This window comes from Malaya genurostris, chromosome 3 (genome assembly GCF_030247185.1).
Source record: "Malaya genurostris strain Urasoe2022 chromosome 3, Malgen_1.1, whole genome shotgun sequence".
Taxonomy (NCBI): Eukaryota; Metazoa; Arthropoda; class Insecta; order Diptera; family Culicidae; genus Malaya; species Malaya genurostris.
Window position 1 is genome coordinate 241,048,453 of NC_080572.1, and position 16,041 is coordinate 241,064,493.

General features: G+C 38.9%; 2 protein-coding genes across 2 annotated transcripts; one reads left to right on the forward strand and one right to left on the reverse strand.

Annotated features, from left to right (window-relative positions):
- The first annotated feature begins 84 nt into the window (after nucleotides 1-84).
- On the forward strand, nucleotides 85-13,417 carry LOC131438916 (uncharacterized). Its single transcript, XM_058609311.1, has 8 exons — nucleotides 85-217; nucleotides 272-1,252; nucleotides 1,315-1,656; nucleotides 1,756-2,149; nucleotides 2,209-2,472; nucleotides 2,525-2,755; nucleotides 2,808-3,688; nucleotides 12,504-13,417. Exons 1-8 carry the CDS (start codon nucleotides 119-121, stop codon nucleotides 13,308-13,310), a joined length of 3,999 nt encoding a protein of 1,332 aa, XP_058465294.1. The 5' UTR covers nucleotides 85-118; the 3' UTR covers nucleotides 13,311-13,417.
- Nucleotides 13,280-14,682, reverse strand: LOC131438917 (uncharacterized). The gene is made up of 2 exons (XM_058609312.1): nucleotides 14,543-14,682; nucleotides 13,280-14,487 (listed from the first exon to the last, which is right to left on the reverse strand). The coding sequence occupies exons 1-2, from the start codon at nucleotides 14,550-14,552 to the stop codon at nucleotides 13,409-13,411; spliced, it is 1,089 nt and encodes a 362-aa protein (XP_058465295.1). The 5' UTR covers nucleotides 14,553-14,682; the 3' UTR covers nucleotides 13,280-13,408.
- Nucleotides 14,683-16,041: the final 1,359 nt, after the last annotated feature.

The window sequence follows — 16,041 nt, forward strand, 5'->3', positions numbered from 1 at the left end:
CTTTTGCAACCCTGTATGAAGATATTTGAAATTTTTACCTGGCATCTCTGGTGTGCACCTAATGACGCCATTTATGACGGATTTTGTGCGTGTATTTTGAATTTTATGTTTTGAAATAATGGCTACTGGATCCGAAAATAATTTATCCGTACTAGCAGATCAACTTAAACGTATCGAATTCGTTAATGTGAACCATTCATTAGAATCGGATTCGAAGGTAAAAGAAACTTAAAATGTCAACTTCAGTTTCTCATCTTGCAACATATTTTAGCTAAAATCTTGTGTCTCCGCTATGACTTCAGAATTTTACTCTACAATCAAACGAAATTACCTTCAATGGAAAGAGTTTGTCAAGGAAACAAACCAAATAATCAATGCCAATGAACTCAATCATCGGGATTCAACACCGGCCGCTTGTGTCGAGGATAGTTCAAGTGAAGATGAAGTCGATTTGCAGTTGATGTGGGACGTTTCATTGGTATCTAATGCTGATTCTTGCAATGAAGATAGCTTCCGTCGTTCCATTTGCCAGCAGGATGTTAAACGGGAGCGCGTGTTTGACTACTTGTGTACACTGGACGATTCAAAATGGTCTACGGTAGACGTTGATTCACCGGTTGAACCAGAAAGTCCAGTCGTCTACGACAGTACAATTGACCGTACAGAATCTGCTGAGATTAAACTAGTGGTTTCGGAACTGATAGTACCGGAAAGCCAAGAATCAATTGTAACTTTAAACCCGGATAGGATGGCTAATGATACAGCGGTCGAGATTCAGATCGGAAAAATAGTTCTTTCCGGTGATGATAACGAATCGACTACTCTTGTCGGAGGTCATACGTTCGATAGCATTACTCTAGCGGAAAACGGAGAGATACCGTTAACGCAATATGTCGAAAAATTAGAAAAATTGAATGGAAGAAACATTGAAAACACGGACAAACAAGCGACGTCGTTAGGAACCGATGAAGTGTTATGCTCTTGCATCGATTCGGGAAATCTGACGATGGAAAACAAACTAAACTTGCCACAAGAAATTGAAGATATTCGAGAAACTGCTCCTCAGCAAATTCAGTCGATCTCAACTGATTGCGAGGAACAATTGTCGCATCTTGCTTCTGCTGCAACTGGAACTGTTTCGGAAAAAGTCGACATAGATACGAAACCGTTGAGAGAACCGGTAACCGAAGCCTCGGAGGAGCATATAAAGCTAGATGTCGAGCGAAATGTTCGCAATTATGACGAAAATGGGGTCGGTATTCCAGTTGTTAAATCTGAAAATGAATGATTTCATACGTTTGAATCCTTTCACAGATATTTCAAAACGATTCTGTTGTGCCGGAGATATACGAACCGGATGTCATTCCATCGTCATTCAGTCAGGATAATTGTATGCAGTTAGCTCAAGTGGACCGCGAACACTGCATGCTTGAATCTACCGAATTTCGGTTGATACCAAATTTTCTTACTATCAACATGGGGATAGAAATAGCGGAGAAATTGTCCACTGAAGCGGAAATTGCAGAAGTGATAGAACCAGCCGGTCCTGAAAGTTCTCTAGGAATGGGCCGAAATTTACAATCCCGGAATAGGCTCTCCCTGAGAAACACAAATCCGACTGTCGTAACTTCAACTCTTGCTACAAACAGTAAAACGGTAATTGCGTAGACCAGAATTGCTAACGGAAACATTTTTTGCATATTAAACCAACTTCGCATTAGCTAACCCTAATTAATTGGTTACCTTCACTTTTAGGCTAAAAGTCAAATGCATCCAGAAGAACCATGTCAAGAGAAAACAACTTCTGACGAAACAAGGAAAATCACTTTAACAAAGGCACAATCGGAACCGCTTTTGAACTCTATATACTATACGTGTTCGAATGTTTCAACGTTGAACGAGTCTCGTTCTAAACCGATGGAACTTGATGAGTCTAAAAAACGCACTGACGAGTCTATTAAAACTAGCCTTAATCTAGCTTTATCTAGACCTAGTGCAGAGCGAACGCTTTCCGACCATGGAGTAAACTGTGAAACATCTCTACGGAACGACTCAGTGACAGTGTCGGAGGTTAAGTCATCACAGAAGAAAGTTCATTTCAATCCAACCGTGGAGGAAGTTCAGAACGGAAACCGATCTTTTAGGAACAGTTAGTCGACTGCATGGGATGGCAGAATAAAATTTTTACAACGCGTGTTTTCTTTTTAGCTTTTAGTCGGTCCGAATGTAACGATGAATTGGAACCTTTAAATTCAATCGCAACCTACGATAGTAAAGACGAAAATAGGTCAGACTCAATGAATTTGAACGACGCTTTTTGCACATCCAGTACTAATACAAAATGTGCAGGGAAAAAGACACGTCCTGCTAATTCTAAGGCGAAGAGAATGCCCTCCAAATCCCGGGCCAATTCGTCTTCCAAAGATCTTTCCCCGAAGAAAGCTCTCAAAAATAACAAAGCGTTCGAAAAAAGTAAGTTTAAAATGTCGAAGAGAATTCATTTTCTATGATGTTTCTATTGCAGCGCAACGTACTTCCGAATCCGACGAATCATCGTTGGTACCTTTGAATTCAACAGCAGGCTTTAAAAATGTAATTTCAAACGTGACCGAAAATAATCCAGAAACTACAGTGAAAAAGACACGTCCTGTACGTTCTACGGCAAAGAAAGTGCCCCCAAAACCGCGAACAAACTCGTCTATGGGAAGTCCTTCCCCGAAAAAAGTTCTTCGAAACAACAGATCATTTGGAAAATGTTAGTTAAAAAATTTAAAGAGAACTCAATTCTTATAACTTTTCTATTGCAGCGAAAAGTACATCCAAGTTGGCGAAATTTTCCGATGTGCCATCGAAGGTAACATTGAACTCGATCGCGGCTTGCAACAACGGTGACGTTTATGACATTTCGCACGTCAGTGATGAAGAGAGCAGCACATTGTCTCTAGGGCGCCGCAAACCGGCTAGAGGAGCCGATGTGGCAGAAGTAACGAAACCATCGGTTTCCGATGAATCCTCTGTTCAATCACAAGAAACTTTGAGCGACTCTCTACGACATGAAGTTCAAATGTTCATGCAGCAAACCATCAAAAGTTTTCATCTGGAACATAAAACAGGCAAACCGAAACGTTCCAGATCGGACAAATATGCCGAATTAAAAACAATCATTCAGGAAACGATTAAAATGGAACTGCAAGCCCAGTTCAAAAATCTTCAAACTCGTAAACGGAAGTATCGACCACCGGCAGCTAAACCCCGTAAAGTTATCATCGTTCAAAAAGCTGTTCCAAAACGTTATCCTACAACGGAAAGGTCAACACAGATCGATGACCCTCCAACGGCGGACAAGTATACACAGATCGAAGGCCCTGCAACAGCGGAAATCAGCACGAACACCGGAAATTGGAAGAAACGCACAGCAAAGAAGCATACTACGGAAAAGAAATCAAAAACTAATGAACCTTCATGTATCCGAAACAAGAAACAATCGGTTGAGGCTCGTCGAAACCAGCCAACATTATCGCAGTGTTTTGAGCATCATCCATTCCCAACTGGTGTTGGTTTTGTTGAGCAACACCGGTCGAACGATGAACCTTTGGAAGTACCGGAAACGCCCAGGACGTCTGACCATGGGAATGAACCCGATAGAAGAACCGACTGGGAACAGTACGATCACGAAGAGGATGCACGGGTAATTATCAAAAAATGCTAAAGAGAACAAAGCAATTCAGTTTGCTATGAATTTGACTGATTGTTAAATTGCAATAATACGAATGAATTAGAATGTGGTGGTGTTATTTGAAGTTATTCGATTCGAGATACGATTCGAACGTTTTCCCCCCTTCCAAAAGATCCAATATTAAATCAATTTTATAACCTTCTTTGTCAGAATTGAGATGAGAGGACGGTTTGTGAAGATCTACTGACATATTTTTCTCTTGCTGACAAAAAATAACTGTAAATTGAAATATGTCATTTGTGAGTGGGTCGCTTCATTATCATTGAAATTCAGTGGTAGAATAATTGACTTACTTTTTCAAACACTCGTCTCACATACTTTCTTCATGTTCTTAGATCATTTTTATTTCAATATTCAACTATTTAGTTGGGCACAAAAGTTTAGTGATTTTTTATGTCGCTTTTTTGCTTCCTCTATTAGAAGGGAGATGGCATCACTGGGAGTGTGATGTGATGTCCTGGTGCTGCTCTCAAAAAAGTATAATTTCAATGTGTTGTTTGATAAGTATAGGGACCGTGCACGAGGGCGTGGTTTAGTGGCCGGCGACGACAGCGCACGAGGCGGCGAGTGGAAAAAATAATGCTACCATAGCAAAACTTGTAAACTGAGTTTGAAAATACTTTCTAGCGTATTTTCTCTGCGGATTTTTTTTTTCCGAATCCAGGAACAATTCGCGTGTGGTGCGAACGATTGTTCAACATCGACTGACTGTTAAATTTTGAGTCGAATTATTCATTCTGTATCTAAATACGGCCACATCATTTTCTGTCATTTCAGTTGGATTTGTGTAGAATATTTGTCATATTCACTCAAACTCAAACACTCAAACGATATTCTCAGCACATTAAATGATTTTTTAATCGACTTGACCGGAAATACTGAAAAATATCTAGCTAAAACATTCTAATTTCAGACCTTTAGTAAAAATTGCTTCTGTGTAATTTCTTTTTATACTTTCACTCAAAGAAAATACCCCAATAAAAAGTTTGAATATTTTTTAAATGAAGTAAGTTTATCTCGAAGTTATTAGTAATTATTACACCACTTGCTATTACTTTATTTTCAGAGAAAAATAGTCCCAAATAACTTTCCATCCATCAAACTTTGAAATGGGCCACAGTTTTAGATAAATTTAACTACTCGATAAAAAATAACTGCCCTACTGTCAAATTTTAACTAAAAGTTCAAATAATTCGCAGGATGTTTCATACTCTTAGAATGGAGGAAGAAAATAAATTGTAATCGTGAAAATATTAGTAATCTCACGAGTAGCCAGTTTGACGTATATTGAAAATACGAGTCACGAAGCTAACAACAAATAATCATTTTATTGAAACGCTGAACTGTTTTGCCTTTCTCATATAGAAAGGTTATACAATCACTTGAAAATCGACTAGTAAATATTGGCCAAGTGTCATATGCCATTTCACTCAGTTCGTCGAGCTGAGCAATCTATCTGTGTGTGTGTTTCTCGAAAATGACTTAATCGATGATGGCCAATTTAGATTCAAATGAAAGGTCTCATGGTTCTACATGGAATTCTTGAATTTCATCCGGATCCGACTTTCGGTTCCGGAAATTTTAGGGCAAAGTATAATAGTATATACACTTGGTCCGGTATTCCTTATCTTAGGTTAAAATGAAAGATCTTATGCTCATATCGAAAATTAAGCATATTTTTCGGATGCAATTAAAATCATGTTTGTCATCAAAACGAACTAACTTCCATTATACGTTCTCTGGTTCCAGTGCCCGAAATACCTACAATAGTGGATTTCACTTCGTTTTCTCATCGATGTCAGAGAACTGTTTCATTCTGTAGGTTATACTAGTTAATGCACAAACAATCTCTTTGGTTTATTTTAAGAATCGGAGAGAAATATTTTTAATAATATACCACAGTATTATATATGAGAATATGATTGATGTGAGAAAAGGATCATTACACCACTATGTTGTATTAAAACAGGTTTTTGACTATTTTATTCAGTGTGAACATATGATAACAGTGTAAAGCTATGGTAGAGTTGTTTCGCCTATTCGCCACTAATGGCGCTACTTGTTATCGTGCACGGTCCCTATAGTTAAAAATTTGCTTGAAATAGTTATTTTGAGTGATAGTGCAGGTGTAGCAAGTGTGTTTCCAGTAGTGAGAGTGCTATTTATTGAATAATATTGATCCATGAAACTAAAGATACTCAAGCGGCGGATACAGTGAATTTGCCGCCCCAAAATTCAACGATGTTAACCTGTTAACCGATCGAAGCGCCGTCTGCATGTCATTGTCGGTGTTGTCGAATTTCTATGGAATGTGTGAGAGTTTACAAGTCGATCGTGTCATTCAGACTAAAGGAGATGGGTCCTTTTATATTTTTCTTACTTATTATATTTCTCCTGAGTATCGAAAATCAGGTTTTGTTGAGTTGTTTACCAAAGCATATCCGGATCTCTTTCCCTCCCTACAAACAAACCACATTTCCCGTGATGCTCGTGGAGATACAGTGGTACCCGCGGTCTCTAGAAACAACGAGTATCGGACTAACATTTCTTCCTTGCCGTCAGTAATGTACGATTCAGACGATCCGCCCTCTTCCGTCGCCGGAACGTCAGCCTCCGTCAAAATTAGTCAAATGAGTTTTCCCTTTGCGCATTCACACGATCCAGCAGAGATCCGGAACGTCAACGTCCGTCAACGGCAAACTCCGTCAACATTTCTTCGAAAGAATATTTGACGGACTGTGATTATCGCACATATGCACGATTCATATGATTACGGTATTGAGTTGACGTTTGTTATGTATGTATTCGGTGTCAAGATCCCACTCTTAAACGAAATATACCACATATAAGTAATTAAACTTATCAGAAGATTTGCAAAGTACGTTACGTTGTTGAGTGGAACTGATTGTTTTGTTTTTTCCTCTTTCTAGTTAATTTTGGAAGTTATTTATTCGATTTAAAAGGTAGGAAAACAACAGATCGATTGGCTTCAAAAGCTCCCAGATTTTGCATTAGTGGAATAAAATTGTGCGAAACTAAGGTCTTCAAATTCTGCGTGTAAGAAAATGACATGACGGACACGAATAGAAAACCGGATCGTGTGAATCAGAATGACGGTGACGGACGTTGACGTTCCGGTGACGGTGACGGAAGAAGCCGGACCATCTGAATCGTACTTAACACAGCCTTTGGTCGTAGCCAGCGTCGTTATTGATCATTTATTAAAAAGTTAGGAATGAGTGGGTATGTACAGTGAAAATGATTTGGTTCTCCCAAGCTTCATTTTCTTGGTTCATTGTACATTTCCACTCATTCGGTCAATCACGAAGTGCAACTACGGGCGATCTACTTCAGCTCAGCTCAGCTTTTTTGCTTCCTCTATTTGATTAACCTTTTTGTTGTGCTAATTATGTACAGGGTTGCGCAAAGAAACCTGACACATTTATTATTTAAATTGACAAAAGCTCTAAAGTACTAGACAAACCAACTAACAAACTAACCAGCAATAAAAAGTAGTAGAATGAAGGTTTATAATCGTTTAGTTTTCAAAAACAATGTTTGAAAAATGATGCCTATTACTTGGACACGTAGTTTTCGAGCCATTTTAAGAAATTATTGGTTACTTTTTTCAACGAGCCACAGATCGTCCAAGGTCCTGGACTTGTCGATGTAAACTTTACAAGTAAAATCAGTGCTTCTGGAAATGATTTGCTTGCGAAAGTTTTTTTTTCAACACTGCCAACATTTCTCGCGAGGTATGGCACGTGGCTCTATCCTGCTAAAGACGATGTTTTCGTTTCAATCCGGGTAAAAAAATGTTTTCAACATGTGATTATAGTGCGCTGAATCAACCGTGCAGCAGGGACTCGCAATGAATGGAGAGGTTTCTTCACAGCATGTAACAGATTTGTCTTGGCATAATCAAGACAATTTTGCTTATTTATCGCGCCGTCCAAGTGTAAGCGGGCTTCGTCGCTCATCATTATGTAACGATGCGAACGATAAACGAGCTCCATAATCCGCCGGATTCAACTGCTTGGTAATGACGATCTTATATGGATGAAACGACAAATCTTCCTTGACCATTGGAAAGAACGACGAGAAAATTGAAGAGCAAGGCGCGGAACTCTTCACTCGAGTGGATCGAACACGTTGAACATTCTATGTTGTTTGTGTTTACAAAATTTTCCGCCCATAGCTTCACAGTTTTACGCAAAGGTACCGGAATTTTCGGATTTAATTCAGAATGTTTTTAAAACTTACGAATAGTTGTTACGTACGACTGCTTCTTCAAAAACAAGTGTTTAATAAAAGCACGATGAGCGACACTCTAGTGCTCCATGATGGAAAACTACTAGACGAAAATAAACCTTCATTCATCTACTTTCCGATGTCGTGTTCGGTTTTTCCCTTCCTTGTTTGGTTCCTTTGCGCAACCCTCACCGACTTGATTGTAGAAAACTATCGAATCATTCTCGATATTGCCTACAAGGTACATACAGTTCTGTTCAACAGAATGCGTCCGTGCGCAGAATACTTTTTCTGGCGAATATGAATGCGGTTTTATAAAATTACGATCAACGATGTGAACGACTCAGTAAAACGAAAAAAATTGGGGCAGATCATGCTAGAACATGGCTTTCCGACGAAGCTGAGTAGACCGATTTGTTCGACGCTCGATGAATTGAAATCAAGTGCCAAGATAGCTGGTATGATATCCGATGCAATCGTGACGTTAGATCGATTAAAGCCGGTTGATGCGCTACCTTATTTGTTGTTTAATATAGAACTCGAAGGGGCAATACGTATATCTGGCGTGCAAAAAAAACGGAACTGTCGTCAATAAGTCACATGTTTGTTGGTTTTCCGACAATATTGACAATATTGGTGTTGGTAGTAGAGCTGCGAAAAAAGGGTTGACCATAAACCCTGCCCAGACAATGCGCATGGTGACTGGTAGAGAACGAGTCCTAACAGTGTTGAGGTTTAAACAAATCTCAAGAGGTCAGATTGAAAAATCGCTAATGCTTTGAAATTGAAAAAATCGACCGTGTGAATTCTCAAACATGTCCGTAAGCGATAAACGATCGATCGGCAGTATCCCAACAAGCGTCGCAGCGCAACTAAAAATCGGAAACTGCAATTAAAGGTGTTGAGGACAGCTGTGATGTCACTTTTCCTTGAGGTCAAATCCGTAGATTTGGTGTCAAGTGTACTCATACTCGTATATTTATGAAAAAATTGACAGCTTGGAACTCTAAGCTATAAAGACAGGCTCCCAAAAAATGAGTGATCGGTGGTGGAATAGATGTATAATTATTTCTATAACAGGACAAGCCAAAAATGGTTATGGATATGATGTAACAATATTCCACGCATTTTCCGGATGATGACCAGTAGATCTACGGATGTCTGTCTTTACTACGGATGAACCGACGAACTTTGAATAGTATTGATTTTGGCACCGGACGAAGGATAAGATATACCCTTTTCGATTACTGTTATGAATTACTCTCAATGAGCGTCGAATCATCCAAAATCTTTCTTCAAGGTGAATGCAGACAGATGGATTTTTGACCGTTGTCAAGAAAAAAACGAGACATTTAATTATTTTCCGTAAATATCTGGAGAAATAATGCAAAATCCATAGATTTCCAGAGATTCATCTGTAGTGAGGAAATAAATCCGTAGATCTACGGATAAATCCGAAGGGGTGGCATCGCTTCCTGAAAGTTTTACAATGAAGTTGTTACGAAATGAACGCCAACGCGTACATGAAGATGGATTAGGGACAGCTTGCCGGATTAAAGTTCTATCAAACCATTAGACTCGTGGATGTCGCTAGCAAGTTCAAATTCCTTTTTTGCTGATAAATTTACAAAACGGGTTACGACCTGGCAAGGTATTTGAACCTGCGGACAAAAAACATATTTTATGACAACATAAGACTACGGATTCCTGTAAGTACACACAGAAGTTCCTAAAAAGCGTTTTCTCTCGTACGGAGAAGTTATACAGTAGTATCGGGACAACGGAGTGGATTTCTTCGAATAGGACAACAAGCTATTCAGCTATTCTCAATTCCGCCCAATTATCAAAAATAGACGATTGTCAATTAGAATGTGAAGAAGGGTGGAACGATGATTTGGAATGCATACATTGGACTGAACATGTAGCAAGAATGTCGCACGAGAAAATGGCCCAAGATCGGATCCGGAGACTTTCATCATACGGAAGAAACGAAAAAAATCACGATCATGGAAGCAGCAACAGAATCATCGTTGACTCATATGGGCATACAAATTCGCATAGCAGAACCCGACGGATCCCACAGATTGTAACGAATGGAGGTAGGCTCGGCGATGTAATTACACAGAACAACGACAACAAAACGCTGCTTAATTTACCTAATAATTTGTCATACAAATAGCTTTATTTGGAATTTTTTTCATAAAATATTTGGAATTTATATATATTTGGAATTCTTACATAAAATAGGTAGATTGATTCAGTTAATACTTGATTCGGACAATACAAAAGAAGGGCTTTAATATTTACGCTACTTATTCGATACAAAAACTCAGCAAAAATTGTACAGGTAGAAAAGAGTGCAGTTTGACGGTTACCTCATTTATGACTATTTCTCCGGTAGGGATAGTGACCGTGTCATGAACCGTTTGACCAACTGTGACAGAGCTTTAAAGTATCAGGTTTGTCCAAATTGATTTGTTGGTTCCGTCACATATACGATTATATCTCCAGATCCGGGAGTATTCGTCATTATCATTTCGAACTAGATTAACGACCCAATAGTAGCTTTCAAACGAGCTTTAAATTGTCTAAATCAGTTCAGCCATCCCCAAGAAAATTGAGCGAATCGAAAATTGTGTGATCTGTCGGAAACGTCACTTATACAATTCGATAGTCCCACGACAAAAAGGGCCTAACTGCAAATGAGAGCCTCTCTTTGTTTACTATCTCTTTTGATTATTACGAAGCCATTATTGCAAATACTCTAAAGTTTCCAACTTATATCGAAGGATTGTAGTTTTACCTTGAGAGTTTTGCGAAGAGTAAAGCGTCAAATATAAATGCTGCCTTTAATACAAGTCGAGATATTCACGATTAAGTTCTGTCCATTCTTTCTTATGGCTAATTTTGAAAAGGCACCCCATAGTAAAGTAAGTCGTATTCACGACAAAAGAAAACAAAGAGAAACTGTCATTTGCAGTTAGGCCCTTTTGTCGTGGGACGGTCGAATTATATCTTCGAAATTGCAAGCAACGTTACCAGGTATACCGATTTCTCGGTATTTATACAGATTTTTTACCTCTATACCGCAATACAGAAATGTAATCCCAAAAGACCGATAATTCACGGATCATATGGTTTTTAGCTTGAATAGACATGAGAAAAGGTTATCGTGGGACCTTTTTTTCGCTCTGTTGATCCACTATAACACGACAGAAAACCGAATGAGTACCCAGCAAGAGATTGGTTTGGCTTGAAGTTGCCTAGGATGGTTCAATCAGTCGGAAAGGTCATATAGTCCGTTTTCTGGGATTGTTATAACATACTCTTCGTGAACTATCTGATATAGTGATACCAGAATAATCGGGTACCCGTAAGAAGTAAACAGTATTCGGAATTCTGGGATCTGTTGGTTTGAGTTCCACTTACAATAACTAGATTTGATCGTGAATCATTCGAATTAAATCGCTCGCGTTCAATCTTCTGAAGCGCTAATTGTGCACCACATGGATCTGCTCTGAATACATACTAGTAGCTGTCGAATGGATGTGATTGCTCCAATATCTTTTCAAGAAAGTTGAAACCAGTACCACCATCACTCTTCAATAGAGAACCTTCTGTGTTACAAACTATGTGTTCATCAATCATTATTAGCCATTACTTGGCCATGACAGATTATGCGACAAATACGCCGAATATTGGACATATTTACCATCTAAAAAAGCCAAAACATCTCGAGTTGTGATCCCGGATTTGAGAGAAACATCGATAACATTATTTCCAAGTACGCGTGCATGAGGTATTTCACGTGGATCAATCATGTCAATCTTTTTTAGACCAACTCCACACCTAGCTTGATGGAAATTCCATCAAGCGTTAGTATTGGTATGGTATGAGTTTCCTCATAACCTAAAATATGAGTCGAAAAATGAAGTGGAACTGGGAATACCTCAGGTACTTAACACTTGCAGTATTATATCTGGAAGGATTGATTCACTTGCGACATGTTTTTAAAATATAGAATAGAACACAAATAAACCAGTCAATAAAACTTACAGACCCTTGGGCGGTTATTGAATATTTCACTCATTGATCGATGAGTCTTTTATGTATAGTTGCAGTTTTGAAATATTTTTTCATAGTGCGCTTATAGTGCCAGGTGTCACATCAGTTTCATACTGAGTTCACCTACAAGTTGCGACAGTTCCGAAAAAAATCTTCCGGACGATGTTCTACAAAAAAAAACAAATTTCCGTTGCAAAGTTGAATATTCTTTCAGTATTTTTTTGCTCTCAAAAACCTAGTCCCGATTTAACATTTGCTGGGCCGTGATCCAAACTGAGGTTTCCCAAAACACTTGCCAACGGAGCCAACATTTTCTAACACGTAGTAGGCTTTTGTATTTGTTCTATGTGTTTTTTCGTGGTGACGTCTTCTGGAAAATCATTCAGAAATAATCTTCCGATCAAAGTTCAATCGCTTTCGTACAATTGGCATAGTGTTTTGTTCGTTTCAGGAATTCAGATGTTCGAAACAAACCAAAGGATGCTACCGAGTCCCTTGTTCGCCCAACTGCAGCTCTATATTTTCGACTTCGTTTTGGCAGAACACCGAATCTCTGTCTTCGTATGCACCCGACGTTCTTGAAAACATGGACATTGAGCAAGCGAACGAGTTCTTTCAAAAGCTAGAGCAGCTACATCTCAGCACAATGAGCGAATCCTCTCCATGTCAAATAGTTTCAAACAGTCAAAATAAATCTTCTGTCTCGAGGACCCGCCGTCGTTCAACTGGAAATCGTCGAACAGTACTGCGTCCATATCCGGCATGCCCTAAAATTAGGGCTCCATCAGTAGTGTTACAAGCACGTAAGACGTTATGCACAGTTGAACGTGAAGGTAACAATCAAGACTCGCTGCTAGAGCCGATACTAGTTGGACCGTTTAACGATCCCGTGCTGTACCCGGAAGAATGTTTGGAATTTATTGGGAAACGGTTTGTAAAGGATTGGAGATACTGGCGGTTGCGTCATTTTCCAGAGTCGTACGAAAAAATGGGACAGTTCAGTACCAGACATTTACATTTCAATATGATACATGGCCACTACGACAAAATCGATCTGTTAGACGAGAATGATGGTGATGAAAGTAGAGAAGATAACCAAATAGATGACGATAATGACAATGCTAAGTACAGAGCACCATGGCCGTTCTGCAGTAGCGTCAAGAAGTCCCAAAATCTTCGCCCCTTTTCGCCGGAAATTTCTCCGATAGTTTTTGAGCAGAACGAAAACGACGACAGTGGACCAATAGTGCCATATTAGTTTGTAAGTAGGAGTAGAACTCATATATTTATTTTTTATTTCTCAAGTATATCAAATATAATGAATTTATTTATTTTTTTTGTAATCATCGATAGTTTTCAGTAAAATTCCTCACCAACGCAACTCGACTCCATTTTTATTTCACCTACATCCGAATGCGAAACAGTGCCTTCGTCCGGAGTTTCTCCCATGAAGTATTCGTAGTTAGCATAGTAAGGATCGTCCGGTGTTAAATCAGCTGTAGCAGAACTATTCGATGACTCATTCGGATTGTTTTGCTTGGATGCCAATCTCAACATCATTCGCAGTAACCGTGCTGGGTCACATTTCATTTCTAGACCAAGATTTAAAGCACAGTCGGTTGTCAACTCCAGCATTTCATACGAACGATGTTGAATGCAAACGTTTCGTTTCGCCACGTGACGTCTCAGCTCTTCGGTCCTAGTTTGTGCGTAAGCCTCGCGAACCCGGGTGCTGTGATACTTCTGTACGCCAATATTACGAGTTTCCAAAAGAACGGTTTGGACCGTAGCGTCCGCTAGAATGGTTGTGCCAGTATTGCAACCTACGGAAGTTGTAGCTTGGTTTGGCATTTTTAATGGTGATAATTGTAATGCTGCATTTTTGTACACGCTTGGTTGTCTAATTGGTGAGAGAGCAACAGTTTGATGCTGGAGCTTTGGTTGCTCTGTTTGAACTCCAATATGCTTAAAATTGATTTCATCTTTCGAATTTAACAATGCCCCCGTGTTCACATCCTGAGACGAACAGCATGTTTCAGCATTATTAACAGCGGTGTTATCACTAAACAGCTTCCTCGTTTCGTTCTGCAGCTTTAGTTGCTCGTATACTTTTCGAGACTGTTCCAACACTTTTTCCAGTACCTCATCACGTTCTTTCAATGATTCATCATGTTGCTGGTACTGTTTCAACAGTTCTTGTTGGCCATTGAAAAGACTTCCGGAAATGTTTGCTGAACTCGTGTTTTCTTCGGAACTTTCAGGAATTTCAAGTACACATGACGATTGTTTTTTACTAGCATTTTGCCTTGTGACTCTAGGTGTAAATTGCCGTTGCGAACGGTACTTAGTTTGGCGTAATGTTCGGCTTCGACTAGTTGTACCACGTGGGTTGCCCTTGCAGGATTTTTGTGACGAATCAACAATTTCTTCCGATGCTAAATGAAATTGGCTTTACTAAAAACAAATATTCTTGATGAGTGAATTTCTTACACAAATCCATAGTTCAACACCTTTTGCTATTGAATTTCGGTTGTTGAACAGTAAATCCTTGGGAAAAAAGTGTGTTACAATAAGGCAGCAATATCCCTCAACAATTAAATTTTAAGCAAATACGACAGAGTGCACTATGATTTCATGATTTTCGCAAAGCATGCCACCAACGCATAGATGTCAGCACGTGTGGATCCGGAGAGTACACGAAGTGCCTAAACTCGGTTTAAGGCACTCTATTGGCATATTGTCGCAAAACTGAAATGTAGAGGCGCTGCTGGTTTAGAGATGATACTTTCAGCAAGAGCTGTCAAATCGGTAGGAAAAATTCTAATTACTTCACCTTTTCAAAGATTTCTCATAAAAATGAGCAAATTTAAAAAATCATAGAAGAAGTTGAAGAAAAATGTTTTTACTCTGAGGTGGTAATGTTGATCTTAGTTCATTGTGCGAAATCTACCGTTTATTCAGAATAGAGCATTAAACTTGGTTTGATATCATTTTTCAAATGCCTGGAAATAACAAATAAAGTATCCAGAATAAATAGTACTCGATCGCTATACATTCTAGTACTCGAGAAATCAACAATACACTGGTTTCTGTTTAAAAAAAAATGTTGATCCGAAAAAACCTAACCTTACCCAATTTCACACATTTTTGAAGATTTTCCATGCTTAATCGTAGTTTACACTAAAAAAAGTAGTAGTAATCACTTTGAAATTGATTTTCTTCTACCAGAGATGTCTATCTCCTCTGTGTGACGAAGAGCAAGCAAAATTTCTCCCCTCGCACTGACAACTTCAACGAGAGCTCTTCTCTTTCACATTTATACACCACTGTTGTGTAAAGTGTTCACGCATCATGAGTGCGTTTGTTTATTTCCTTTTACCTCTTCCACTGAATCGCACCAAAGTGCTAGAGCATTAGCTAATAAATTCTCTGAGGTGGATGCAGATACTTTCACACAGGTGTACACGCCGGTGAGCACTCTGCTGTATGGTTTTCGTACACTCAGAAAAATAGTATGGTAACTGTTACTATATAGCGGGCCAACTTGACCATGAGCGTATAGTCACAGACTAACAGACAGGACACTCAAATTTGATTCTTCAATCATTTTAACGGTCATTTCGAATATTCCATTATTTGGGACAGTACTCACATGTGTCATGATGGCGCCACGTTACCCTATCAAAAACATCATGTCTGTCATCTAGACTGTCTTTATTTTTTTCATTTACCAACAGAGTTGCCATTCATACAGAATTACCTGTAATGTATTGATTTGTATACGTCCATGCGAATTTCATGCAGGATACAGATTTAATACATATTGCCAAAGATAAACTGAAGATTACAATGTTCCATACGTTTCATTGAAAAATGTTGGGTCAGTAATCGTGAACCAGTTGGTTCAGTAATAATGTAATTTTATTGACCCTCCGTTAACAAGCGTCGACTAGTTCCGACAAAATGCCATGGAAACAATACAAGTTAGA

Coding starts and splice junctions, on each gene's coding strand:
- LOC131438916 (XM_058609311.1), top strand. CDS start 119: ATGGCTACTGGATCCGAAAATAATTTATCCGTACTAGCAGATCAACTT. Junction 1,253..1,314: donor GCAATTATGACGAAAATGGG/GTCGGTATTCCA, acceptor ATCCTTTCACAG/ATATTTCAAAACGATTCTGT. Junction 2,150..2,208: donor AAACCGATCTTTTAGGAACA/GTTAGTCGACTG, acceptor TTTTCTTTTTAG/CTTTTAGTCGGTCCGAATGT.